Source organism: Neoarius graeffei, chromosome 8, assembly GCF_027579695.1.
Source record: "Neoarius graeffei isolate fNeoGra1 chromosome 8, fNeoGra1.pri, whole genome shotgun sequence".
In the NCBI taxonomy this organism is placed as follows: Eukaryota; Metazoa; Chordata; class Actinopteri; order Siluriformes; family Ariidae; genus Neoarius; species Neoarius graeffei.
This window is the reverse complement of record NC_083576.1, coordinates 24,258,691-24,286,547: the sequence shown is the minus strand read 5'-3', so window position 1 is coordinate 24,286,547 and position 27,857 is coordinate 24,258,691. Positions and strand designations below refer to the sequence as shown.

Sequence of the window (27,857 nt, the reverse complement as noted above, 5' to 3'; positions counted from 1 at the left end):
GGACTGATTGGCCGGGATTCAGGGAGTTAATGAGTCATTTAGTAAAGAGTGGGTCCTGCCGTATTTCAGCAAGGGGAGGTCCCGGTGTCGCATTGGTGGGAGCAGCTGTCACAGAGCCGTCTACGTCATCTCCGCGTCAGAGTGAGGAGCCGCCGGCTCCTCCTCCCTCTCTTGGGGAATCCCTCGCAGATTTCCCGTTAGAGCAGTCGCGAGATGAGACTCTGCAGCATGCGTTTGACCAAGTGAGAGTAATCGATGGTCAAACGCTCTAGCCAAACACCACCCCATCCTTCCCCTATTTTTCCATTATGAAGGATAGATTATACCGAGTGACGCAGGACACTCAAACTAAAGAACAAATCACGCAGCTCTTGATTCCAAAAAGCTGCCAGGAATTGGTATTCCAGGCGGCTCACTTTAATCCCATGGCTGGACACTTAGGGCAGGATAAAACACTAGCCCAAATAATGGCCCGGTTCTATTGGCCAGGGATTCGCGGCGATGTCCGTAGGTGGTGTATGGCGTGCCGTGAATGCCAGTTAGTAAATCCAGCAGCCATCCCAAAAGCACCTTTGCGCCCTCTCCCATTAATCGAGACCCCGTTCGAAAGAATTGGGATGGATCTCGTCGGGCCATTAGATTGGTCAACACGAGGGTACCGCTTTATATTAGTTCTAGTGGACTATGCAATGCGATACCCGGAAGCAGTGCCTCTTCGCAATATCTCAGCACGCAGTATTGCGGAAGCGCTCTTCCGCGTTATCTCCCGAGTTGGAATCCCAAAAGAGATTCTGACTGATCAAGGCACCTCATTTATGTCACGAACACTGAACGAACTTTATGGGTTATTAGGTATTAAGCCGATCCGCACCAGTGTTTATCACCCACAAACGGACGGTTTAGTCGAATGATTCAATCGCACCCTCAAAAATATAATTAAGAAATTCGTAAGCGAAGACGCACGTAATTGGGATAAATGGCTCGAACCCTTGTTGTTTGCAGTGTGAGAGGTCCCACAAGCCTCCACGGGGTTCTCCCCATTCGAATTGTTATATGGGCATAAGCCGCGCAGCATTTTAGACGTGCTGCGAGAAAATTGGGAGGAGGGACCTTCACCAAGTAAAAATGAAATTCAATACGTTATTGACCTGCACGCAAAACTCCACACACTCACACACCTAACCCAGGAGAGTTTGCGGCAGGCCCAAGAACGGCAAACCCGCCTGTACGACAAGGGTACATGCCTTAGGGAGTTCACACCAGGAGATAAAGTACTCGTGCTGTTGCCCACATCGAGCTCCAAATTGATCGCCAAGTGGCAAGGACCCTTTGAGGTCACACGGCAAGTCGGGGATGTCGACTACGAGGTGAGGCGAATGGACAGGGGTGGGGCGCTACAGATTTACCACCTCAATCTGCTCAAACTCTGGAATGAGGAGGTCCCCGTGGCGTTGGTGTTGGTGGTTCCGGAGAAGGTGGAGCTGGGGCCGGAGGTTCAAAAGGGAGCATTGGTATCGCGTACCTCTCCGGTCCCCTGTGGAGACCACCTCTCCCTGACACAACTCGCAGAGGTTGCCCAGTTGCAGACCGAATTTTCAGATGTGTTCTCACCCCTGCCCGGCCGCACTGACCTCATAGAGCACCACATTGAGACGCCCCCAGGGGTGGTAGTGCGTAGCCGCCCTTACAGGCTACCCGAACACAAGAAAAAAGTGGTTCGGGAAGAACTCGAGGCCATGCTTGAAATGGGCATTGTCGAGGAGTCCCACAGCGACTGGAGCAACCCGGTGGTCTTGGTACCCAAGGCCAACGGGTCGGTCCGGTTCTGTGTAGACTATAGAAAAGTCAACGTGGTATCTAAATTCGACGCGTACCCAATGCCTCGTATTGATGAGTTGCTCGATCGACTAGGCATGGCTTGCTTTTACTCGACACTGGATTTGACAAAGGGTTATTGGCAGATCCCCTTGACTCCATTATCCCAAGAAAAAATGGCTTTTTCCACACCATTCGGTTTACACCAGTTTGTCACACTTCCTTTTGGGCTGTCTGGGGCGCCCGCTACATTTCAGCAGCTGATGGATAGGGTCCTCCACCCCCACGCCACCTATGCTGCCGCATACCTTGACGACATCATTATTTATAGTAATGACTGGCCGCGGCACCTAAAACACCTGAGGGCCGTCCTTAGGTCGCTGAGGCGGGCGGGTCTCACAGCCAATCCGAAGAAGTGTGCGATTGGGCGGGTGGAAATACGGTATCTGGGCTTCCACTTGGGCAATGGGCAGGTGCGTCCCCAAATTAACAAGACGGCAGCAATTGCGGCCTGCCCGAGGCCCAAGACCAAAAAGGGGGTGAGACAGTTCCTGGGGCTGGCTGGCTATTATCGTAGGTTTATACCTAATTATTCGGATGTCACCAGCCCGCTGACTGATCTCACTAAAAAGGGGGCACCAGATCCGGTCCAGTGGACGGCGCAATGCCAGCAGGCTTTTTCTGAGGTAAAAGCTGCACTGTGTGGGGGGCCACTGTTACAGTCCCCTGACTTTTCTCTCCCTTTTATATTGCAGACGGACGCGTCGGCCAGAGGGTTGGGGGCTGTTTTGTCCCAGGAGGTGGATGGGGAGGATCGCCCAGTGCTGTACATAAGTCGAAAGCTGTCAGTGCGTGAGGGGCGCTACAGCACCATAGAGAAGGAGTGCCTGGCCATCAAGTGGGTGGTCCTCACCCTCCATTACTACCTGCTGGGATGCCCTTTCACCCTCTGTTCGGACCACGCGCCTCCCCAGTGGCTCCACCGCATGAAGGATGCCAACGCGCGGATCACCCATTGGTATCTGGCACTCCAACCCTTTAACTTCAAGGTGGTCCACAGGCCAGCGGCACAGATGGTCGTGGTGGACTTCCTCTCCCATCAAGGGGGGGGGGAGTCGGCTGCAGGCCGGACGGCTGCCCGGGCTGAGTCGGGCAGTGGGGGTATGTGGCAGTGGGGGTGTGGTCAAGCGTTGGTCTGTGACCAGAGGGCTGAGTCAGGGAAGGTAAGTGGCAGAATCACTACACCTGATGTGAATTAACCTGTTTGTGTGTCTTCCCAGCAACCACGCCCTATATAAGGAGAGAGAGGGCAGAGGAAGGGAGCTCTCTCCCGCACCAGATGACGTGGGTGTGTGTGTGTGTGGCTGGGAGAGTGTATGTTAGTACTGAAAAGTGCAAATAAAAATAGTTTTTTGGAACTCAGTTCTGGCCTGTCGTCCTTCTGTGCTCCACCCACCCGCTCTGACATCTACACACTGACTTGCTGCAGAGATATCGCTGCGTGTATGTGTCTTTGCAATAACGAAGCGATCACCTCCAACAGCTAAGCCAATACCCACCCCCAAAGTAGTCACATGATTTCCATGTGACTTGCATCCCCACCCATGAAGTAGTCATGTGATTTCCACGTGACTTGCATCCCCCTCCCCAAATCACCCACTGGTCGCAGATAACGCGCACATGCAGCTACCCGAAAGGGGAAACTAATTGCAGTACAAGTGCCATCCAAGTGGCTGATAGCTAGCATAACATGTCTACATAAGAGGGGACTCAAGTTGCTTGTAGAGAATTATAGAGGGCTGAGTATAGTTGCGACAGTATCCAAAGTGCTATCCGGGATTGTCGTTGAGAGGATCAGGGAAGTTTACGAATACATGCTGTCATCGCAATTTGGCTTCCGAGCGAATAGGTCAACATCAGATGCTATATATATTCTATGCCAGTTGATTGAAAATGCAGGGAAGTCCAAAACCCCGATTCATGTAGCCTTTGTAGACCTAAAAGACGCTTCCGACTGGCTTCCTAAGAGATGCTCTATTCAAGTGTTGAGAAGTCTGACTCAAGTGCTCCCACCTGGTCTCCATATTACGTGCATTATACACCGGCACGAAGGCCTGTCTTAAAGGGAGCACGCAATTCTTCAAGATGCTGGCAGGGTGCCGTCAAGGAGCCTTGGAGTCGCCTCTCGTTTTCAACATATACGTGGACTTTGTGGTATGAATTGCATGCAATGAAGTACTGAAGAAACATCCAAAAGCAGGCCTTAGAGTAGAGTACTACATACCTAATTAAGTGTCACCGAAGGAATATTGTAAGAAGGCCCCACCAGCTGGTGTCACTCACGTCATTGAACTCCTGTACACAGATGATGAGGTCATTTTTGCTAACTCTGTCCAGAAACTGAAGAACATCCTTGAAATTTATGACCAAACGTTCACACGGTTTGGGTTGCAGATGTCATACAGCAAAACTGAGACAATGGCCTGCAATGTCGACAGTGAAGTCAAGAACCAGGAATGCCTGATAACTGTTGGTAACAATAAAATAAAGAATGTGCGAAGTTTCAAATACCTTGGCTACACCATTACAAACGATGAAATAGATGCCTCTCGTTTCCTGTATGCCAGGATTGGAGCCGCCTTCCAGAAATAGAATGAGCTTAAACACATGTTGACAGACCATAGAAGACAGTTATCTGCAAGAGTGGCATTTCTGACCACATGTGTGCAGTCTTGCCTGCTATATAGCATCCAAGCATGGCCTCTAACGGAGAAGGAACTGGATAAGATTGAGACTTTGTGGCATGGTTTCTTAAGGAAAATGGTGAAAGGTGGATACCAGTGTAAAAATGCCCCAAGCAGAAAAGAACAGAGTGATGTCCAGCTTGAAGGAGAGATAGATTGGAGATTTACAATCTCAAACCAATGCCTGCGGGAGATCACCAACACACTACCTATCCGCGAGTTCTGCTACTGCCAACTTTTGAAGTATATAGGCCATATCTGCTGACCTGACAATGATGCCCTGCAAAAACAGGCACTCTTTGATGTAAGAACGTCTAGGAGAGTATGGATGAATGTTGAAAAGCTACTCAGAGTTGACGCCCAACAGGTGGAAAAGGCAGCCCTCCTGCGACTGATGGATGCCAGATTTCCACCTCCGTCCATTCAGAAGTGCCCCAAGGCCGGAAATGCACCAGGTGGGAAGCTATGATGATGATGATGAATACGCTTGCGATAGAAAATCGCCTGTGTGCACCGGGCTTTAGTGTTCAGTGGGGTTGAGGGCAGAGCTCTGTTCAGGCCATTCAAGTTCTTTCACTCAGAAGTATTTTATGGATCTCTCTTTGTGCACAGAGTTCTGTCATGCTGAAACAATTTGAATTTAGGCAATTACACAATTCAATCATGAGCCTGGATGCAACAGTGTAGTTGTTGAGATGTGAGTGTAGCATGTAACTCTATGAAAAGTCTGAAGCTAACTAGTGTGTTTAATCTAAAAAAAAATGGCTCTCTACTTGGTAGAGGACTGTCAAGGTTATGTGCACTATAGGGGGAATAGGCAGTTATTTCTGATTCCGTTTTCACTACTTCCGCTGAACTTCAATAACAAGCCCACTCTGGTGGAGAGTGCTGATAACCTGGCATCAGAGCATGCTGATGACTATAACACAATACTAGAGTGCAGCCTGGCAGCAACAGTAAATGCAATACAGGAAAGAATTAAATGTGCCTAAACAGAACTACAGCTAATGCTCAATCAAATGTCTAACCCGGGGTGTCAAATCTTATCTTCCAAGGGCTGGTGTGACTGCAGGCTTTTATTCTAAACAAGCAAAGACACCAGTGGCCTCTAGTGTTATAAGCTGTCACACAGGCCCAGGAGATATTAGACCATGACCTCCTTCTATCCATACACTAGACATTAGATGCAGCAGGCTACCTTGAGGCGTCCTTGTCTGCTATCACATTATTCCCAAAAAGATGATTGCATAAAGAAACTGCAGTAGTGGATGAGTGGAGTTATACAGGATAAAGTGTGAGGCATGCACTTACTGTAGAGGCGTACAGCTCCAGGAACTCTTCACTGCTGCTACCGAGGTGTCACCATACACCTTCTCCAGGTTGTACCCCTGAAGAAAATCACCCTTCCCAGTGACATGAATGTGGCAGTCATCTCTGAATACCTTTCCAGTCAGTCCGAAGTTGGGTCGGTTTCTTGTGACATGCATATTTTATCCAGGCATATTCATCTATCCATTATCTGTACCACTTATCTATAAGGGTCATGGGGGAAGATGGAGCCAATCCCAGCTGACTAAGGGCAAAAGGTGGATAAGCTGTCACACAGGCCCAGGAGATATTAGAGTGTTTATACTGTTTATACTGTTTTTTTTTTCTTCAATTATTCTATTTTTATTTATTGCATTGCCTGTTTGCACCGTGGGTCAGAGAGGACTGAAATTTCATCTGTGCTGTATGTCGAGCATGTATAGCATATTTGACAATAAAGTTGACTTGACTTGATAGACTGGGGAGGTTGCCAGACTATTGCAAGGGCAACACAGAGACAAACAACCATTCACACTCACATTCACACCTATGGGCAATTTAGAGTAGCCAGTTGACCTAATCAGCATGTCTTTGGACTGTGAAAGGAAATTAGAGCAGAGTCTCAATCAGGACTAAGGTCTGTTGTTACCAATCTGACTCAGGCCCTGTCCACACGGCAACGGATTCAGGTGAATCTGATAAAATTGTTTATCGTTTCGGCCTGGCGTCCACACGGCACCGGCGTTTTGGGTGCCCCAAAACAAAATCTTTTGAGAACGGGTTCCAGAGTGGAAAGATCTGTCAACGGCGCCATTGCGAAGTCGTCTGGATGAGTAGAACGGATTTGTTTACGATGACATCACAACCACATATGCTTCACGCCGGGTAGAAGTGTAACAAACTCGATGCGAGTTGTCAACAAATCCTATAACTTGGTTCATGAAACGCGCTTACAAAATATTTTCACTGTGAATATTTATTGTGTAATGGTGCAAAGTGAGAGAGAGAGAGAGAAAGAGAGAGAGAGAATAGCCCTTAGGGCAGAGTCAATCCCGCCAGCAAAAATAGGGGAAAAAAAAGGAGCGATCTCACCTCTTCAGATGTTGGTTTAAGTCCTAGAATACATTCCTCAAAAAGGGCGTAGAAGAACAAATTAATCCATCAACGTGTAGCATTCAATTTATTCCAGACCATTAAAGACGCCGCCTTCCGCGTAGAATTATACGTCATCCTCGCCGCCATATTGGATGGGGCAAAGCGGAGAATAAAGATGCCTCATTCATGTGCTGCATTTAACTGTACCAACAGATTTGCCATCCAAACGAGATCACATGGGATTACCTTTCACAGGTGAGACTGGAAAAATACTTTTCATTGTATTTGGTCATTATAACGTAATTTTACGAACAGATTTTTCTGACTGTGGCTAATATGAAGTCTTGCGCATAATAGTTTATGCGCATGCGTCCTTACTTCTTCTATTATTCTGGTGGGACCGTCTTACAGCGCACCTAGAGGTGTGGCATGTGTATTGCATCGTTTTCAGCAAGCGTTACGTTGCCATATGTACCCGATATTTTACTGATCCGTTGCCCATGTGGACGCGATATTTTTTTTTTAAATCTCGTTGCCGTTGTCGTGTGGATGTAGCCTCAGAGCTCAGGCAGACAGTGGAGAGCAATTGTAGCATCTGGTCCTGAATAATGTGATATCATACCATGCGTCATCATGGAGCAGTGCTGGTGCAGACTCTGGCTGTGCAAAAATCTAACCAGCATGTTTTCTACCAGGGAGTTGAAAATTGAGCTGACCAGGCCTGCAAGAACTTGAACTACAGTTTCCACAGAATGCTGTAAAAAAAAAAAAAACACTGAGTGAGCGATAGGTTAACCATGGGCACAGACTCACCGGGTGGCACGGTGGTGTAGTGGTTAGCACGGTTGCCTCACAGCAAGAAGGTCCGGGTTTGAACCCAGTGGCCGGCGAGGGCCTTTCTGTATGGAGTTTGCATGTTCTCCACGTGTCTGTGTGGGTGGGTTTCCTCCGGGTGCTCTGGTTTCCCCCACAATCCAAAGACATGCAGTTAGGTTGACGTGGGGTGGCCTTGGGCTGAGGTGCCCTTGAGCAAGGTACCTGACCCCTGACTGCTCCCCGGACGCTCTGGTGTGGCTGCCCACTGCTCTGAGTGTGTGTGTTTGTGTGTTCACTGCTTCAGATGGGTTAAATGCAGAGGATGAATTTCACTGTGCTTGAAGTATGCATGGACAGTTTCAGAAGAAGAAAAAAAAATCACCTGGTCTTTTTCCAGTTTTCAACTATCCAGTTTGGGTGACAGCTGACGGAGTCTGTGCCCATGAAAGCCTCAGATTCCTGTTCTTGTCTGACAGGAGTGGAGCCTGATGTGGTCTTCTGCTGTTGCAGTTCATCTACTTCAAGGTTCAATGTTTCATGTATGCTGAGATGCTTTTCTTTTCGTCACAGTTGTAAAGAGTGCTTATTTGAGATACTATAGACTTTCTGTCAGCTCAGACCAGCCTGACCATTTTCCTCTGATCTTTCACATCAAAAGGCGTTTCAGGCTAAAAAAACCCTCAAGGGATTTTCTTGATGTTATGTTTTGCACCATTCTGTGTAAACTCCCAAAATATCACCACTTTCTGAAATATTCTAACCAGCCTGTCTGACACCAACAACCATGCCGTTGTTAAAGTCACAGAGATCATAGTTTTTCTTTATAATGATTTTTGATGTGAATATTAACTGAAGCAATTGACCTGTATGTGCATGATTTTATGCATTGCTCTGCTGCCACATGGTTGGCTGTTTGGATAACTGCATGAATGTACAGGTGTTCCTATGGTGGATGGTGTGTGCATATATATATATATATATATATATATATATATATATATATATATATATATATATGTAAATGTGGATTACTACAGTTGTTGAATAGAATTATTTACTATATTTTTATTATTTACTATTTGATCTCAAATGCATTAAGAAGGCAATAAATTGCACTAATAAACTTGTGACAAGGCACACCTGTTAATTGAAAAGTATTCCAGGTGACTACCTCATGAAGCTGCTGGTTAAGATACTGCTAATAGTGTGCAAAGCATCATCAAGGTAAACGGTGGCTACTTTGAAGAATCTAAAATATGAATGTTTTTGTTTTTCTTTAACACTTTCTTGTTTACCACATAAGTCCATATATGTTCCATATGTTAATTCATAGTTGTGATATCTTCAGTGTTATTCTACAATGTAGAAAATAGTCCAAATACAGAAACACCTTTGAATGAGTAGATGTGTCCAAACTTTGTACTAATACTGTATAATTTTTAATTTATAATTGCCCACAAAAAGGTATAATTCCATAAGCTTCCAGCTACCAAAACACAGGCTGAGTTGGTGAAATCTTTGCCAAATGGTAAATCATAATTATTTATTACTTGACAAACTTGATCAAATACAGTATTTAAAAATTTCCAATTGCCTTGCAGTTGTGTTATTTTCTTTAAAACAAATTGCCTATGATGTAGCATTAGTAGTGGTGATGCAGAAATGGTTTTGATTGCACCAGCTGGCAAAGATGGTCCACCAGCTTGACCAGCATTTGTTTTGGCAGCTGGTAGTTGATATGACCAAGCTGGATTTTTTTTTTGCAATAAGGTGCATCATATTATTTTTGCATATTATTATTATTATTAGTAGTAGTAGTATATAAATGGATCATCATCGAATAAGCCTGAGAGTAGTCATCATCAACTGAAGATCATCTGATTGTTATCTAATTTTTAATTGGACTTGATTTGCTTTGCTTTATGAAAGCAAACTTTCCCTGTGTCCGAAATCACTCACTACTCACTATATAGTGGACTATATAGTGAGTTCGCCATTTTGTAGTGCTGTCTGAATGTATAGGCAAGGCAAGGCAGTTTTATTTGTATAGTGCATTTCTTACATCAAGGAATTTCAATGTGCTTTACAGAGAAAAAAACAAAAAACCAGACCTCCAGTAAAATCACATATTTACAATAAACATTTAAAAGCATAGACAATGGAAACCTATGCATAGACGATGAAAAGCATGGCAACAAAATAATAAAAAACCTTTAGTAAGTAAGGGATAAGAATAAAAGATTATCTCATCTCATCTCATTATCTCTAGCCGCTTTATCCTGTTCTACAGGGTCGCAGGCAAGCTGGAGCCTATCCCAGCTGACTACGGGCGAAAGGCGGGGTACACCCTGGACAAGTCGCCAGGTCATCACAGGGCTGACACATAGACACAGACAACCATTCACACTCACATTCACACCTACGGTCAATTTAGAGTCACCAGTTAACCTAACCTGCATGTCTTTGGACTGTGGGGGAAACCGGAGCACCCGGAGGAAACCCACGCGGACACGGGGAGAACATGCAAACTCCGCACAGAAAGGCCCTCGCCGGCCACGGGGCTTGAACCCGGACCTTCTTGCTGTGAGGCGTCAGCGCTAACCACTACACCACCGTGCCGCCCAGAATAAAAGATTAATGTAAAAATAATTTAATTAATGTGAAAATTATTACACCCTAACATAGTGGACTCATCGTATCCCACAGCACATCGTGAAAAGTAGTGTACGAACCATCGGTTGTACACTAACCAATATACACCATCATGCATTGCAGTCGCGCTGAAAGAAAAAAAGTGTGTTAGGGTGAATGGACGAAGCAAGAAACACATTATAAATGGACATTCAAGCACAATTAAAGAGAACGAGAATAGAAAAAAATAATAAGACAGATAAAATACAAGAATAAAAGTTACAATGCAGAACGAGGAATTAATCAAAAGCCTCAAATTTGATTTAATAAAAGGCAGCGGCAAAGAAGATTCAGCCTTGATTTAAAAGAACTGAAAGATGCAGCAGACACAAAGTCTCATCTCATCTCATTTTCTCTAGCCGCTTTATCCTATTCTACAGGGTCGCAGGCAAGCTGGAGCCTATCCCAGCTGACTACGGGTGAAAGGCGGGGTACACCCTGGACAAGTCGCCAGATCATCACAGGGTTGTCACATAGACACAGACAACCATTCACACCTACGGTCAATTTAGAGTCACCAGTTAACCTAACCTGCATGTCTTTGGACTGTGGGAGAAACCGGAGCACCCGGAGGAAACCCACACAGAGAACATGCAAACTCCGCACAGAAAGGCCCAGGGCCGGCCACGGGGCTCGAACCTGGACCTTCTTGCTGTGAGGCGACAGCACTAACCACTACACCACCGTGCCGCCCACACTCTATCGTCCTCTATATAGAATTCCCTATATAGTGAGTAGGGAGTAGTGAATGAGTGAGTGATTGATTTCGGACACAACATAGTGACTTTGTCACTAGATTTAGCTACTTTTTAGGCTTTGTTTTTATTTGATTTCAAAAAAGGCTATAATAATAATAATTTTTTAAAAAAAGGTCGTTCTATTATATTGCTCAAACTCGAGTCGATCAATATGCAAATTAGTATTTGACGTCATGGGGCGACTTTGAGGACCAGTTAATTTTCCCTGATGACATAGCTGGTTATTCAGCCTGTAATGGTGAAGGCCTTATGTGATATAGGTTATTCTTTTATTAAGCGAGAATACTGTCGTTTTGTTAACAAACACTGTTTCCAGAAGAGGGGGAAAGAAAAGCTGGTAATACTATGCAAATTCGTGTCGCTTGTCTTCTCCTCTGTGGTTGAAGTAAATTTCTCAGAGCACAGAGAGCCCTGACCTCCTCCTTCTCATCCTCATTCATTGTGTTTGGTCTTGAAGCTTTCCATTCTAGTGCACGTCACTGAAAAGCGACATTGAAAGCGAATCCCAGTCGCCGTCATCGTCCTCAGTGCTTTGTCTGAGACTTTAATAAGCGCTGAGCTGCTGCGGCCCTGTTCTTCATATCATCCTCACATCACAACACTAAGCTAAACTTAGACTACTTTCTTCAATAATGGGTGAGTAATTAGGGGTTTTCCCCTCCTATTAATTCTGCTCGAGTTTTTGAGAGGAGTATTATTTTAATATAATGTTTATTATTATTATTATTATTTTATCTGTCTGTAGCTAAATTTGTTGTGTGAACTGAAGGAAACCCATTAAATGAGAAACCGAGAAGATTTTTATAGCAGTTTGGTGTAATTGTAATTGAAACAGCCGTTAAAGTGTTTCAAGCCATGAATGTTGGAATAAATTGCCCCTCAGATAGGGTTTTGTATTTTGTTTCTATACAAGCTCTTGGCAGGCTTCAGTCTCAGTTATTCCACTTTTATCGCAGTCGTTTTGGCTTCTCTGTAATTGTAAAGTTAACATCTTCAGAAAGTACTCCCTACTGCACAAACATTGATTTCCTCGTTTCCACCAATAGCCCACTGTTTAATTTACGTTTATTGTCTGTAGAAACAAGCTACAAGTTGCTGGGGCTGTACAACTGAATGAATGGAAGGGGAAATAAGCTCTGTACACATAAAAATGTCTTGTTTTTGTGTGTTGATGTCCTGAAGTTAGACCTAAATCCTACCATGTACCTCCTGTTCCACCCAGGGCATCATCAGCGTAAGCAGTTTTTTTTGTTGTTTGTTCTTGCATCTGAGGAAGGATCGACCAGCACTTCCCCCAGCACCCTTTCTGCACCCACAGTCACAAGCCGTCTGTCACCTCTGCTCTCCTCCCTCTCTTCCCTTCCCTTCGAAGCCAGCTTTCAAAAGTAGATCTGTTTGTGGCTGAGGTGGCTGTGGCCTTTTGTTTGCGTCAACATTGCTTGCCCTTGTGCCCCTGAACTACTCTGAGACAAAGAGCATTGTCAGTGGAACCACAAAAGGAGCCACTCTCCCTTGGTGCCTTAAGTCCTCCTTTTTTTCTCACACTCTGTGGGCTGTGGTGCACCCCAGTATTCACAGTCCAGCACGCTTTACACTGGGAATAAAATCCCTGCTTGCTTGTAGCCTCTTAGATAAGAAGTCTTATGGACCCAGCTGGTGCAAGTGAATGCCTCAGTGTTCTGATTATAGGACACGTATCTGCTCATTGAAAATATTATGAATAGAATCTCTGTATTAATTTGTACTATTTTCAAACCATTGTGATTGGTGGCATCACTGGAGGACAAGTAACAATACATGACTTGTATTGAGCAAATCTCTGTATTAGAATGTTGAGCTAGGGAATTTTTTAACCTTTTCATATATATCTACTGTAGAGGATGGATCTGAACCTGAACTTAACAATTCTAGTACTTATTCTTTGGATTTGAGCTAGGCATGGAATAAAACATGGCAGTAGTGCTCTTATAGGAAAGTAATCAGTGAGAGTGATGTGATGCAACCTGTAGATTGTCCCAAAGTGTTTTATTCCTCTTGTGCCACAGCACAATTTTTATTAAACAGAATGTTATACTGAACAATTATTTGCTGAAGGCGAGGTGAACATCAGTGAATAATAACCAAGACGTAGTCGAGGTTATTATTCACCGATATTCACTGAGCCTGAGGCCAATAATTTGAGTCTAAATACACAGGTGATTTTTTTTTTTCCAATAAAGTATAAAAAATAATTTATTTCAAACTTCAGAAGCGACATGCAAATATCACATGCAGACTTGTCACTTTTCTACACCGACTCACATAAAATACTTTGTTTTGAAATGGATAAAATAAATCACAATTCCACCTTACCTTTGAATAGTTTTAGACCAAACGTCATAGTATCTTTAGTGTTTTTAGGAACAGCATTTTCTTTCATTATTTATTCTTCCTCACTTACGTTGACGGAGCGATTGGCCGCCACTTTGCCGAGTCACTCGAGGTGATCATTGAAGAATAGTCTGAATTTCTCGACCAATCAGCGCGTGGATATTTTCCCCCTTTTTCTATAATCACCTGTGTATTTAATATTACATTTTAATGTTGTTGAGTGTCTGCGAGACAAGTTAGTTCCTGTTACTGTTGCCAAATACTGACAATGGAAATTCGTCTCATTAACATCATCTCCTTTAATGAAGACCTTAAATATTTAAAGTTTGTTTTCTTTATTAAATGACAGCAAATATTTTGCTGAGATTTACAGTGGTGCTTGAAAGTTTGTGAACCCTTTAGAATTTTCTATATTTCTGCATAAATATGACCTAAAACATCAGATTTTCACACAAGTCCTAAAAGTAGATAAAGAGAACCCAGTTAAACAAATGAGACAAAAATATTATATTTGGTCATTTATTTATTGAGGAAAATGATCCAATATTACATATCTGTGAGTGGCAAAAGTATGTGAACCTTTACTTTCAGTATCTGGCGTGACCCCCTTGTGCAGCAATAACTGCAGCTAAACACTTCCGGTAACTGTTGATCAGTCCTGCACACCGGCTTGGAGGAATTTTAGCCCATTCCTCTGTACAGAACAGCTTCAACTCTGGGATGTTGGTGGGTTTCCTCACATGAATTGCTCGCTTCAGGTTCTTCCACAACATTTCGATTGGATTAAGGTCAGGACGTTGACTTGGCCATTCCAAAACATTAATTTTTATTCTTCTTTAACCATTCTTTGGTAGAATGACTTGTGTGCTTAGGGTCGTTGTCTTACTGCATGACCCACCTTCTCTTGAGATTCAGTTCATGGACCGATGTCCTGACATTTTCCTTTAGGATTCGCTGGTATAATTCAGAATTCACTGTTCCATCAATGATGGCAAGCCGTCATGGCCCAGATGCAGCAAAACAGGCCCAAACCATGATGATACTACCACCACCATGTTTCACAGATGGGATAAGGTTCTTATTCTGGAATTGCAGTGTTTTCCTTTCTCCAGACATAACGCTTCTCATTTAAACCAAAAAGTTCTATTTTGGTCTCATCCGTCCACAAAACATTTTTCCAATAGCCTTCTGGCTTGTCCACGTGATCTTTAGCAAACTGCAGATGAGCAGCGATGTTCTTTTTGGAGAGCAGTGGCTTTGTCCTTGCAACCCTGCCATGCACACCATTTGCTGTTCAGTGTTCTCCTGATGGTGGACTCATGAACATTAACATTAGCCAATGGGAGAGAGGCCTTCAGTTGCTTAGAAGTTACCCTGGGGTCCTTTGTGACCTCGCTGACTATTACGCGCCTTGCTCTTGGAGTGATCTTTGTTGGTCGACCACGCCTGGGGAGGGTTAGCCTGGCAAGCCAGACTAAATGTGAATATTTAGTCTGGCCTCGATCCGTAGACATTTCTGAAGGGTGTAGGAGGAACAAACCGCTGTCTTTCAAACTGTCTCTGTGCGTATAGGCCAACGCTCTGACCAATCAGCGCAACAGTGACTGTGACGTAGTCAGAGCGACAGAAAGCAGTGGGGGAGGCCTTGAAATAAATAATTTTTCAAAATGCATATTAATTAATAAACAGGTTCTAGATATTAAGAAGTTTGGAGATAATGACCACAAGTTTGGAGTCTGTACCACATACTTAACATACACTCATTTTTTTCAAGGGTTTGCTTAAACTGTTTTTGAGAGTTTTTATTTAGTGGTGTTTGGTGAAATAATTTCCCTTAAATTTAAAATAACGGGAAAATAAGAAACAATCAAAAAGTAATGTTTCAAAGCTGTTTATTAATTCTTCGTACTGCACAAACTAGCCCATCCTTTTGGCTATGAGCGGAGCTAGCTGGTAGATCAGACTTTTGCCATAGCCGGTCGGCAAAACAGCGGAAACGTCGTCCTTGAAAAGGAATGAGCGGCGAGCCTCTTCCTGCTCATGTTTCAATGAAAACTCCAAGTCTAATTCTTCTAAAACTGATTCCAAAGCGGAGTCAAACGCGCGCTGTTCACTAGCCGTAGCCATTTTTCCTGTTGTGCTTTCAACAGCGTCGCGCAGCTTTGTCATCACTCCTGCAAAAGCCTGCCCAAAGAATCCAAACAAAAACCTTGCGTTGTGATTGGCGGGCACGATTTGATGCCCGGGGTGTTTTTGTTTATATGGTGCGAGGCTAGACCCATTCGCTAGGCAAAAATATTTTTGGCCGCTAGGCGGGTGGGTCTAGTTTACTAGGCTAGGGGAGGGTAACAATGGTCTTGAATTTCCTCCATTTGTGCACAATTTGTCTCATCTCATCTCATTATCTCTAGCCGCTTTATCCTTCTACAGGGTCGCAGGCAAGCTGGAGCCTATCCCAGCTGACTACGGGCGAAAGGCGGGGTACACCCTGGACAAGTCGCCAGGTCATCACAGGGCTGACACATAAACACAGACAACCATTCACACTCACATCTACGGTCAATTTAGAGTCACCAGTTAACCTAACCTGCATGTCTTTGGACTGTGGGGGAAACCGGAGCACCCGGAGGAAACCCACGCGGACACGGGGAGAACATGCAAACTCCGCACAGAAAGGCCCTCACCGGCCCCGGGGCTCGAACCCAGGACCTTCTTGCTGTGAGGCGACAGCGCTAACCACTACACCACCGTGCCGCCTGCACAATTTGTCTAACTGTGAATTGGTGGAGTCCAAACTCTCTAGAGATGGTTTTGTAACCTTTTCCAGCCTGATGAGCATCAACAACGCTTTTTCTGAGGTCCTCAGAAATCTCCTTTGTTTGTGCCATGATACACTTCCACAAACATGTTGTGAAGATCAGACTTTGATAGATCCCTGTTCTTTAAATAAAAAAGGGTGCCCACTCGCACCTGATTTCAGTCAATGGGATAACAAACACCTGACTCTAATTTCACCTTCAAATTAACTGCTAATCCTAGAGGCTCACATACTTTTGCCACTCACAGATATGTAATATTGGATCATTTTCCTCAATAAGTAAATGACCAAGTATAATATTTTTGTCTCCTTTGTTTAACTGGGTTCTCTTTATCTACTTTTAGGACTTTGTGTGAAAATCTGATTTTCTGCAGAAATATAGAAAATTCTAAAGGGTTCACAAACTTTCAAGCACCACTGTATGTAGTGTGCCTGCCATAAGTACCTGTGAATGAGTCATTAATATACGAATGAAAGTGTATTCAAACAAGTGCTTTAATATAAACCACTTGTGATTGTCAGAGCTACTGTTGTAGAAACTTAACACCTTTATAATTATTCAGATTTGAGAGCTACAATCATTACTGGTCATCACTTCTGTAACTAAACTGCTTCTCTTTTGTGTAATGTACAGTGAATCTGGTAAATACCTTTTAAAGAGACTCAGCTAATAAGTAGTTCATAAAAATGGCAGTGAAGCTTGAGGTAGTTTGCTAGCATTGGAAAAGAGATGGGGAGACCATGAACGTTCAGGGAAGCAAGCAAGCAAGCCTTGGTAATGGTAATATAGAAAGAAAGACGGTGTAATTGGGAGATTAATAGTGCATGTTTTGTGCATTGTAGGTTGTTACGAGTGCTGCATGCGCTGTCTGGGAGGAGTGCCCTACACGTCTGTCGTGGCAACTCTCCTCTGCTTCTCTGGCATTGCACTGTTCTGTGGCTGTGGGCACCAGGCGCTCACAGAGACCGAGAGGCTCATCGAGACCTACTTCGCCCGCAACCTGCAGGACTACATCACTCTAGCCTACCTGTAAATGCCATGTATTTCTCTGTGGGTTTATGTAATGGAAAGTGCTTGTCTGGGATTTTGTACAGGGAGCATGTGGAATGTTCTCTTCAAACCTAAATGGACCCATTTATAACGAGTATCTGAGAGTAACCTGTAATGATATTCATTCTGCTGTGGAAGACCAAAATTGGTCCAGTACTAGAACGCTAGAGACCCTTGATGCATATACTTTTGTCTTCATCTGTAATAATACATAGGATGAACTCTCTCTCTCTCTCTCTCTCTCTCTCTCTCTAGTATTGAGTATTTCCAGTACATTATCTATGGCCTGGCCAGCTTTTTCTTTCTCTACTGCATTGCGCTGCTGGCTGAAGGCTTTTACACGACCAGCGTGGCAAAGCAAACGTTTGGAGAGTTCAGGAGCACTGTGTGTGGCCGCTGTCTCAGTACGACGGTGAGGATTGGATGTCTTTGTGTCCTTTTTTTTTTTTTTAAATAAATATAAAGGAAATCAAACTCAATATACAGTTTATTTTAATTATGTCCTTTTCAGGGACCATTTTTGGCTTGAAATATATTTTTTTTTTATTACTAATATACAAAAACTTGACAGGAAGTACCTGAAACAGTCCCAATGCAGAGAGAGAGAGAGGTACAAACACATGCACTCAGTCACTTGTGTGCTGATGTTTATTCACAGTTCATCGTGATCACGTATTTCCTGGCTGTCATCTGGCTGCTGGTCTTTGCTTTCTCTGCAATTCCTGTCTACTTCTTCTTCAACATGGCTGCAACCTGTCGCACCATTGACTTTCTTTCTGAGACACCCTCAAGCATTAACCAGCTGTGCATGGATGCCAGACAGTTTGGTAATAAACCCACTCTTGATGCTTCTAATATCTTTATCACACTTGTTTTGCCTCTTGACAGCACTGGGATTTGATTTGGTCCATTGTAATGCTGATTAAAATTCCAAGGTTGTCCTTTGGTTGCTGCCATAATGTGTGAAATTAGCTGATTATTAGAAGGGGTGAGAGAGAGAGGGAGAGAGAGAGTGCACAAGCACTCTGTTGTGTCAACTTCTAAATCTGATGACAAATATTTGAGAATTCGTTTGTTTAAAAACAAATCATTCATCTTTTAGAGTTCAGCAAAAGGACTGTACATGGCCCATGTATCTGCTTGTAGCTTTAGTTTCAGAGGCTTTGATACATCCAGTGTCAGTGTTTATTTTTATTTTTTTTATTGGCAGCTTGTTATATAAGAAGAGATTTTTGTCTCCAGGTTTACTTCCATGGAACGCAGTGCCTGGAAAAGCTTGTGGAATGACCTTGTCCAATGTATGCAAAACAAGAGAGGTAAGTGATGCCTGCAGGCAGAATGTGATTCTATTTCTAATAGTGAATCCTCAGCGGATCAGCCTCAAGGGCTTGCCAGAGATAGTTCTGACATCAAACGTTAGCGCTTACAGCTCTGACTTGGTGAATCCCGTTTTTTTTTCTGCTTCACAGTTTTTCTTGACCTACGACCTCTACATCGCTGCCTTCGCTGGAGCCGGGATTACATTATTGGCTCTGGTGAGTAACCGTGCCAAAACTGGGGTCTAAAATGCTGCAAACAATTAGTCGTGTGTCCTAGCAATAGTGTAATGCAGCTGTGGGTGTAGAAGAATTCAATTCCTCCATGAGTTATGAGCTCAGCTGTGTCTGCCCAATCTGAAAAGAGCACAGCAAGTTTTGTGTATTTTTCTTCCAGGGTTTTGGCATATTTCTCAGCAGTGTGAGAATGTCATGACTGTATGATGTGTCTGCATGTGACTTTTCCGCATGCAAGTTTCTCATTAGTGCCAGCATAAGCATGTAAACCACAACAGGGTGAAAAGTTTAGCTTTTGCATAAACAGGCATCAGATAAGTAAGGAAGAAATGTGACTGGGTGTGCTCTTACAAGAATATAATCAGTGACTGGATGTGTGATGCAGCCCAACATGAAGCAGAGTTACTTTTACTCCCTCCTAGTTGATAATTTTCCAATTGCTGGGTTTCAGGTGATGTTACAGCCGCCTCATTAGTTATTCAGAACCCTAGCTGGTGGTCTACCAGAGCTCAGTTGACAAAGCGTTTGTACAGAGAAGGTGCATTACTTGCATGAAAAATGCCTTACGCTTGCGTTGTTTGAATCGATCAAACCGTGAAACTGGTGGTTTCTTCAAGGTTCCCCGTGAACTAATAAAAAAGGGTGAATGAACACAGGATTTCACAAAAAGGCATCGAGAAAGGTGGCTTTTGAACTTCTCACTGAAATCAAAAGGAGTCGAGTCGAAACATGCTCAAGTTTGCAGTGATCACTTCATGAAAGGTTTGTATATCCCTCTCAGCTATGTCCTTGGTGTTTTCCAAGTACTTTTCTTGCTACAGTATGTGTCGTTATTTGACGGTAGTTTTTGGTTTTTTTGGTCACAAAGTGCTAAAGTCCCCATCTGTTTTTGTTTACTCCTCACAAAGTCCATATGCATGAAGGTCACAACAAAATTCTTACCCAGCCATACAGTTACGATGCGCTGTGATCGCTTCTCCGTCTTGTTTAACTAAGATCCAGGTCTTTAAAGGGGTTTTTGATGATTTTTGTGAATGATTTACCTGAGAGATAAGGGCGAACACAAGAGAATCAAGCAAACTGTTTGTTTACACTTCAACTTGCAGCACTTCGTTGTAAAGACGTGAATGAAAAGCTTAAAAAATACTTACATGGGCAAAAACAATACAGGATTCATTCAGCAGCGACTTGATACCGAGGTCCTTTACCCAGCCACATAAAAAAATGTTGTAAGCCTCTGTACTCTTCCACACTTTCATTTGTTTTGCGGTGTAGAAGGACGTCTGCAACACCAGATAGTTCGAGATGTCGGGGAACTCGACTGAAGGGTAGTTTTCAAGATCGTATGACAAATCCTTCTTTCCCAGACTGTAAGGGTCGATTCCATTGCACATACCATCTCATATCATTATCTCTAGCTGCTTTATCCTGTTCTACAGGGTCGCAGGCAAGCTGGAGCCTATCCCAGCTGACTACGGGCGAAAGGCGGGGTACACCCTGGAAAAGTTGCCAGGTCATCACAGGGCTGACACATATGCCGCTTTTCCACTACAAACGCGGCTGAGTCGGGCTGAGCCGTGCCGTGCTGAGTCGGGCTGAGCGGGGCTGTTGGAGTTGCATTTCGACTACAACCGCGCTGAACCGTGCTGGCTGGAAGTGGGTGGACACATTGGGTGGAGTTAGCGAAAGTGGGTGGACGTCAGGTGATGTCGTTAAGCAGCGCAAACAGTGACATCAGTGAGTTTTAAGCGGTAGTCTCACGACCCGGAGAGTAAACAATAAACATGGACGACATGGAGTCGTTAGTGTTGCTGGTCTTGGTGCTGTGGCTTGTTGTCACCGACAACGCCAACAGATACTGGCAAGAGCGTATAGATGAGGCGAGGCGCATAAGGCTTCAGAAATTCTCGTAATTCGTAATTATTCTCTTTCCGGGTTTGCGGTGTTTACAGATCCCAGCGCGCTCGCGGGGCGTGTGTGGGCATGTGAGGACACTCCTCCTCACCAATCAGTGCACAGGGGAGTGTCTGCTCACGCCCCCAGCCTCACTCGGCTCGCTTTGGCTCGCTTCAGCCCCACTCCAAAACGGTGCGAGTTTTAGGGGCTAAGCAGGGCTGAAACGAGCTGAGTCATGCTGGTTTTTGGTAGTCGAAACGCGAGCCGTGTCGGGCTGAAGTGAGCTGAAGCGAGCTGAAGTGAGCTGAAAAAGGGTAGTGGAAAAGGGCCAGTAGACACAGACAACCATTCACATTCATACCTACGGTCAATTTAGAGTCACCAGTTAACCTAACCTGCATGTCTTTGGACTGTGGGGAAAACCGGAGCACCCGGAGGAAACCCACGCGGACACGGGGAGAACATGCAAACTCCACACAGAAAGGCCCTCGCCGGCCACGGGGCTCTAACCCAGACCTTCTTGCTGTGAGGCGACAGCGCTAACCACTACACCACTGTGCCGCCCTTTGCACATACCAATCTTCTGAATATATCTAAAGCAAGCAGTGGCTTTTAGATTACGAGCATGCTCTAAGTTATCGCTAGTTGTTTGCAGTACGGCAGCCGTTTAGCCCACCAGCGATTTCACTTCCGGTAAAACCGCTAAGAAAAGTCACGTGACTGAAACCCAGCAATACCAGCACGTTGCTAAATGATTAGTTTCAAATTCTTAATAATAAATGACCTGTCCTCCTTTATCTGTTTATAGTTGCATTTATTATTGTGGAACATTTTTGAAACAAGTTACTTCCTGCTGTCACTTCCATTTTAGCAGCTATGAACAATTAATCCCTTACCAAACCCCTCTTTTTTTTCTCTCTCTCTCTCTTCTCTCTCTTTTCTCTCTTGGGGTTAATAAGACAAAATAAATGCAGCTTGTCATGTTACAGGGAAACAAGAAAGCACAAACTTCTCTGTCCTGAAGAGTTTCCTGTGGAAAATGTACAAAGTTCTAAAGTAAAGTAAAAAAGCAAAGTAAAATTTATTTATATAGCGCTTTTCCCAGACAAAAGTGTCACAAAGTGCTTCACAATAACAGAATAATTAAAAGGCTAAAACACAGTAACATAATAACACAATGAGACATAGTCACAGATAATGTAGCAATAGGTATACAATGTTAACCAAAAGCTAGTTTAAAGAAATGTCTTTAGCTGCCTTTTAAAACAGTCTACAGAGACAGCAAACCTGAGATGAATAGGTAGGGCATTCCACAATTTAGGGGCAACTGTCTCAAACGCACGGTCACCACGGGTTTTTAGATGAGTGCGTGGGACAGACAGAAGGTTTTGATTGTCAGACCTGAGAGAGCGTGCCAGTATGTGGGGGTGAATTAAGTCTGCTAAGTAGGCAGGGGTCTGGTCATGTAGTGTTCTATAGGTGATGGTGAGAATATTAAATTGAATCCTGTACTGTACAGGAAGCCAGTGAAGGGAGCTGAGAATGGGAGTGATGTGGGAATATCTGCTTGATTTAGTAAGTAGCCTAGCAGCAGCATTTTGAAGGGACTGTAAGCGAGAGAGGACAGATTTGTTAAGGGAACAGAAAAGAGCATTAGAATAATCAATCCGGGAAGAGATGAAAGCATGAAGAAGCATCTCTAATTCTGTGTAAGACACCATAGATCTCGGTTTACTAATGTTACGCAGATGAAAAAAACATGATTTGATTAACTGTTTGTGTTTCAAAAGACAAGGACTTATCAAAAGTCACCCCTAGGTTTCTCAGACTGGACTGAACAAAAGGTGAATAAGGCACAATATTCTGTATAATCTGAGGTGTAACATTATCAGGATCAAATATTAACACCTCCATTTTACCAGTGTTCAGCTGCAAAAAATTTCCTGCCATCCACTCCTTGATGGCATCTAGGCAGCCTAGGAGCCTAGAGAGCCTTGATGCCTCCTTGGGTTTAAAATTAAAATGAAGTTGTAAATCATCTGCGTACATATGATAAGTGATATTAAAACTATTTATAATATGACCCAGCGGTAACATGTACAGTGTAAAAAGGAGTGGGCCCAGAACTGACCCCTGCGGGACACCACAAGAGACAGGAGAGGAAGAGGAGAGAAAGTCCCCTATGGAAACATTAAAACTCCTACCAGTAAGATAAGAGGTAAACCAGTCTAATGCAATCCCTGAGATGTCCACCCAATCACGTAGCCTCTTAATCAGAATGTGATGGTCTACAGTGTCAAAAGCAGAGCTAAGGTCGAGGAGCACAAGTACAGAGCATTCACCTGCATCTGCAGCCATTTGAATGTCATTAGTGACCCTTAAAAGGGCAGTTTCAGTTGAATGTTGTTTCCGAAAACCAGATTGAAATTTATCATAAAGACTGTCTGTCTAGTAAGGCTGTGAGTTGGTTGGCTACAACCTTTTCCAGGATTTTGGATAAAAATGGTAATTTAGATATGGGCCTATAATTCTTGAGCTCAGCAGGGTCCAAATTGGGATTTTTTTTTTTTTTTTTTACAATAGGCTGTATAGTGGCATGCTTAAAGGAAGAAGGGACACACCCTGTAGCCAATGACAAATTAATAATAGCAGTTACTACAGGTCCAATGGTAGATAGGACCTGTAGTCCTACTCCTATAATATTAAATAAATGTCTCCTTGTAGAAAACTTCACCTTATCAGTGATTTATACATTTTTCTTTGTTAAAGTGGAACTGAAGTCATTTTAAACTTGCTTTATTTCTTAATTAACGTGTTATTACGTTTTTGGTTTTATTAACCTTATATCGTGACTCATCTCATCTCATCTCATTATCTCTAGCCGCTTTATCCTTCTACAGGGTTGCAGGCAAGCTGGAGCCTATCCCAGCTGACTACGGGCGAAAGGCGGGGTACACCCTGGACAAGTCGCCAGGTCATCACAGGGCTGACACATAGACACAGACAACCATTCACATTCACACCTACGGTCAATTTAGAGTCACCAGTTAACCTAACTTGCATGTCTTTGGACTGTGGGGGAAACCGGAGCACCCGGAGGAAACCCACGCGGACATGGGGAGAACATGCAAACTCCACACAGAAAGGCCCTCGCCGGCCCCGGGGCTCGAACCCAGGACCTTCTTGCTGTGAGGCGACAGCGCTAACCACTACACCACCGTGCCGCCCATATCGTGACTCGTATTGGCATATTATACTTATCGGCCTTTTCGGTTTTTGGCCATGTTGAATGTAGTTCATATGGTCCACGGCAGGTGTCGCTTATCTGCGCGATCTTCACGAGACTTGTGCGAGACTTCAAATGTGAAGGGTCAGCGCCGCCATTTTGAAAACTGTTTACACAGCGGCCAGATCGTCATATCTTTCCAATTTAGATTAATTTCGAGGTTTGCCAGCTTCATCTGTGATTATTCCATACAACTTCGAACCAACGTGGAGTAGAGAAGAGTTGGAAAGATGATAGGATAATGACTAGTCCATTGCGCTGGTATTTACGTCATTACTGTCGCACAATTAAAATATGCCAGATCAGGCGGCTGGTGGGTTTTCAAAATAATAAACACATTTATACTGGGCGTATTTCCTACATAATCCTCACTAAGATTTTGGACAGCACTACAAAATGGCGTCCCCACTATATACATAGTGCCCTATATAGTGAGTAGGGAGTGATTTTCAAACACGGAAAACTTCTGGATTGATTACGTCAGCATTCGAAGGAGGGTGCGTGCGTCTTTTGACAACGTTGGCAGATATTGGTCACTTTGATTTCCGCTGTACGTTTTACTTCCGTCCTATGATGTTTCGCACAGGTCTCAACAAATCTCGTTTATGGCCATTGCTTTGACATATGGACATATGGATATGCTATTACATAGCATATTTCAAACACTCATAACTTGCTATAGCAGTGACAAAATAGCTGTCAGAAATGTATTTCTACATTGTATAAAATGAGAGAAATAGAATTTTGATAAATTTGCCTTCAGTTCCCCTTTAAATAATATTTTTAATCTGCCTTAGGTTATGTGGCACATCCACCATCCAAGTCCCTGTGAATTTATTATAAAAACAAGAACACATTAAAATGAGTGTACTGATTAACACGCGAGTTGAATTACAGCCAGGGCTACTGTCATTAGAAAATTAATCATCTCCTCCTAACCAGTTTAATTTGAGAATTCGCTGTGGTATTAAAGGGGACGACATATGGAAAAACTCACCCTGGAGTGCCTACCAACCCACAACCTCCTGAAATAAGACAGGTCAGTTCCTTTTGCGCTGCCTGTTTTTTAAAAATAAATAAATAAAGAATAATAATGATGTGCTTCAACAAGTTCAGATTTTGCTCCCCTTTCTCTGTCACAAGGGAAAATCATTAGAATTATGCTACCCTCTCATCTGAGTATATCCACTCATGGCTTGAGAACTGTCTTTACGAACAAATATTCATGAGGAAAGTGCTACCTGATTGGCTTGCAGAAAAGTGGGGTGGGGTGAGCAGTAGCTCATTATCATTTAAAGGAACAGGCACTCAAATAAGCTGTTTTGAACCGGGCTGTTTAGACAGGGTGAGAAGGGAGCTGTGGTGCTTTTATCCTTTGTGATATTTTGACCAAAGCATGTCACAGAATTTTCTTTAAGACCTCAGGGAACTGTCAATTTGTGGAAAAGGGGTATAATATGTCTCCTTTTAAATAGTGAAGTTATGGCCTGTTTGGCTAGTAACAACTTATTTTTATTTTTTTATTTATTTACAGTATTCAGTATTTGCTATAGTGCTGTTCTAATGTCTGCTTGTTGTTGGAATATAAACAAGGGCAGTGATGCCTTTTATTTTCCCCCCTCTCCTCACGGTCATTTCTGTTTGGTTGTGTGTCCTCTCTCTCTCTCTTTCTAGCTCACATATACAGTCTCCACGACCTATAATTTCGCTGTTCTGCGTTATCTGGGGAGGAAAGGCTTGGGTGCACGGTGTTGAAGCTCTGTACTTTCCTGCAATTCATGCTGTTTCTGTCTACTGTGCACCGTCTGGAAGGACAGAAGAAATTTCACCTACCTGTTCAACGTCTCTGTTTCTCCTTAAGACTTCCTTCCTGTCTGACTGACACGCTTTCTAGCAGGCCAACTGAGTGTTTGTCCAGCAGGTAACAATGTAAATCCAAACCACGGAGGCTAGTCAGTGTTTTTGTTCTGGAGGCATGACCACACACTATTTGATGACTATTGATTGTAACACTACTTCATTGTGATATTGTGCCACAATTTTTAGATATGCTGTCATAATGGTGCCTTTTCTCGCCTTGATGGACAAATGACTCAGTTGGACAGGAAGCACAGGGTTACATGGTGTTTGGTTGAGGATTTGTGTAATCTTGATTTTTTTTTTGCCTCTCTATTGGTTTAATATATCTTTTGCTATTGATATTTTGTGATTTTAAAAATAGCATTTTTTTCTATACAAGTGCCTACATTCCTTAGGCTGTTAGATTTCCTCCAATCCCATCCAACATGGATGTTGTCTAGTGTTACTCTGTAGTTGAATATGAATAGCTAGTTTAGTTTTTTACATTTGATTTTAATATATTTTTGTTTTAACTAACAAATAACTGATTGTTTTCCAGTGATAACCTGACTAGTGGTGGTTTTTTTTTTTTTTTTTTTTTTTTTTTGGGGGGGGGACACTGGACTAGCATGTTACTATGGTGATTAACTTTCACTGCTGGTCACCATGGTGTCAACATGACAATATGGACAGACTTTCTGTGACCAGCACTCCCCCCCCACCCTACACACACACACACACACACACACAGTCCAGAGAATAATGGAGGCGTGCCCAGCTTTGAGACTAACATTGATTTGAAAGTAGGGGGGTAGACGAGCATCCATCAGACTTATCAGCTCAGATGAATACAAAGCTGAAACCATGGGCAAATTGTCTTCAAAAACCCTTCAGGGACAGCCTGGGCATGAACTTGCAGTATACAGAAAGAGGTAGTCTGACATTTTTGGTGCCATGTTGTTTCTAAAGATTGTCTTGAATCAGGATTCCCCCCCCCATTTGAAAGTCGTTGGCAATCAGTTCCACTGTTTATCAATGATGATGATTTTCATGGTGGGTGCTCGGTTTCCCCCTAGTGGCAGCTGTGTTCATCTCCAGTGCACATTTTCTGCATATCCTTCTGAAACAGCTGCATTTGTGTTCACCCCATAACTACCAGGAGAAAATATTGTAACACTCCATTATTTCAGCTAGCTAGATTTTTTTTTACTAATTTTTATTTACATTTTATGCATAATGTTGTATGCTACTAGCAATATTTTGTTAGTGTTTTAAATCATAGGGCGAGGTTTTTTTTTTTTGGAAGGGGGCAGATTTTGGTAATAAATAGATCAGCTGTGGTTCTTCATTCTCTGTGAGAAATAGGTCTGTGTAGAGGATGTGGAGTTTCTTTTTCTCTTCAGCAGATTCACTGGCCTCTGCAGCTGGCCAAGTGGCAGATTCTGCTAAGCGACAAGCAGTACAGAGCGAAGGCGAAGAAGAGCGGCATGCTGTTCAGCAGGATATCGAAATGCCACCGTGGCAGTATCAGTTCTCCTTACGCTCCCAAACCTAGTGATGCGTGATTTCCCAGAAACACTCAAGCCTGCTGTGGCTAATATACTAAACGTGTTTAGTCTGAACCTGTAACCAAAGGTTTACTAATTAAACTGGTTACTGTTATAGTAAGTGGTAAGCATTACATGTTATACTAGATGTTATGTTTAATGATCTGATTTTAATTTCAAAGTTTGGTATCTTGAATTGTTCTGCTGTTTTTTGTTTTTTTTTTGGTGGTTAAGGCTCACGATGGCTACTCTGAACACTTAATCCCTGCA

General features: G+C 43.4%; 1 protein-coding gene across 1 annotated transcript; it reads left to right on the top strand.

The window, feature by feature from the left end:
- Window positions 1–4,887: 4,887 nt before the first annotated feature.
- Window positions 4,888–27,704, top strand: plp1a (proteolipid protein 1a). Its single transcript, XM_060926695.1, has 7 exons — window positions 4,888–5,014; window positions 17,259–17,445; window positions 17,722–17,878; window positions 18,125–18,293; window positions 18,709–18,782; window positions 18,936–19,001; window positions 27,447–27,704. Exons 1-7 carry the CDS (start codon window positions 4,888–4,890, stop codon window positions 27,603–27,605), a joined length of 939 nt encoding a protein of 312 aa, XP_060782678.1. The 3' UTR covers window positions 27,606–27,704.
- The last annotated feature ends 153 nt before the right edge of the window (window positions 27,705–27,857 follow it).

Coding starts and splice junctions, on each gene's coding strand:
- plp1a (XM_060926695.1), top strand. CDS start 4,888: ATGAATGTTGAAAAGCTACTCAGAGTTGACGCCCAACAGGTGGAAAAG. Junction 5,015..17,258: donor CAAGGCCGGAAATGCACCAG/GTGGGAAGCTAT, acceptor TGTGCATTGTAG/GTTGTTACGAGTGCTGCATG. Junction 18,294..18,708: donor CATGGATGCCAGACAGTTTG/GTAATAAACCCA, acceptor TTTTGTCTCCAG/GTTTACTTCCATGGAACGCA.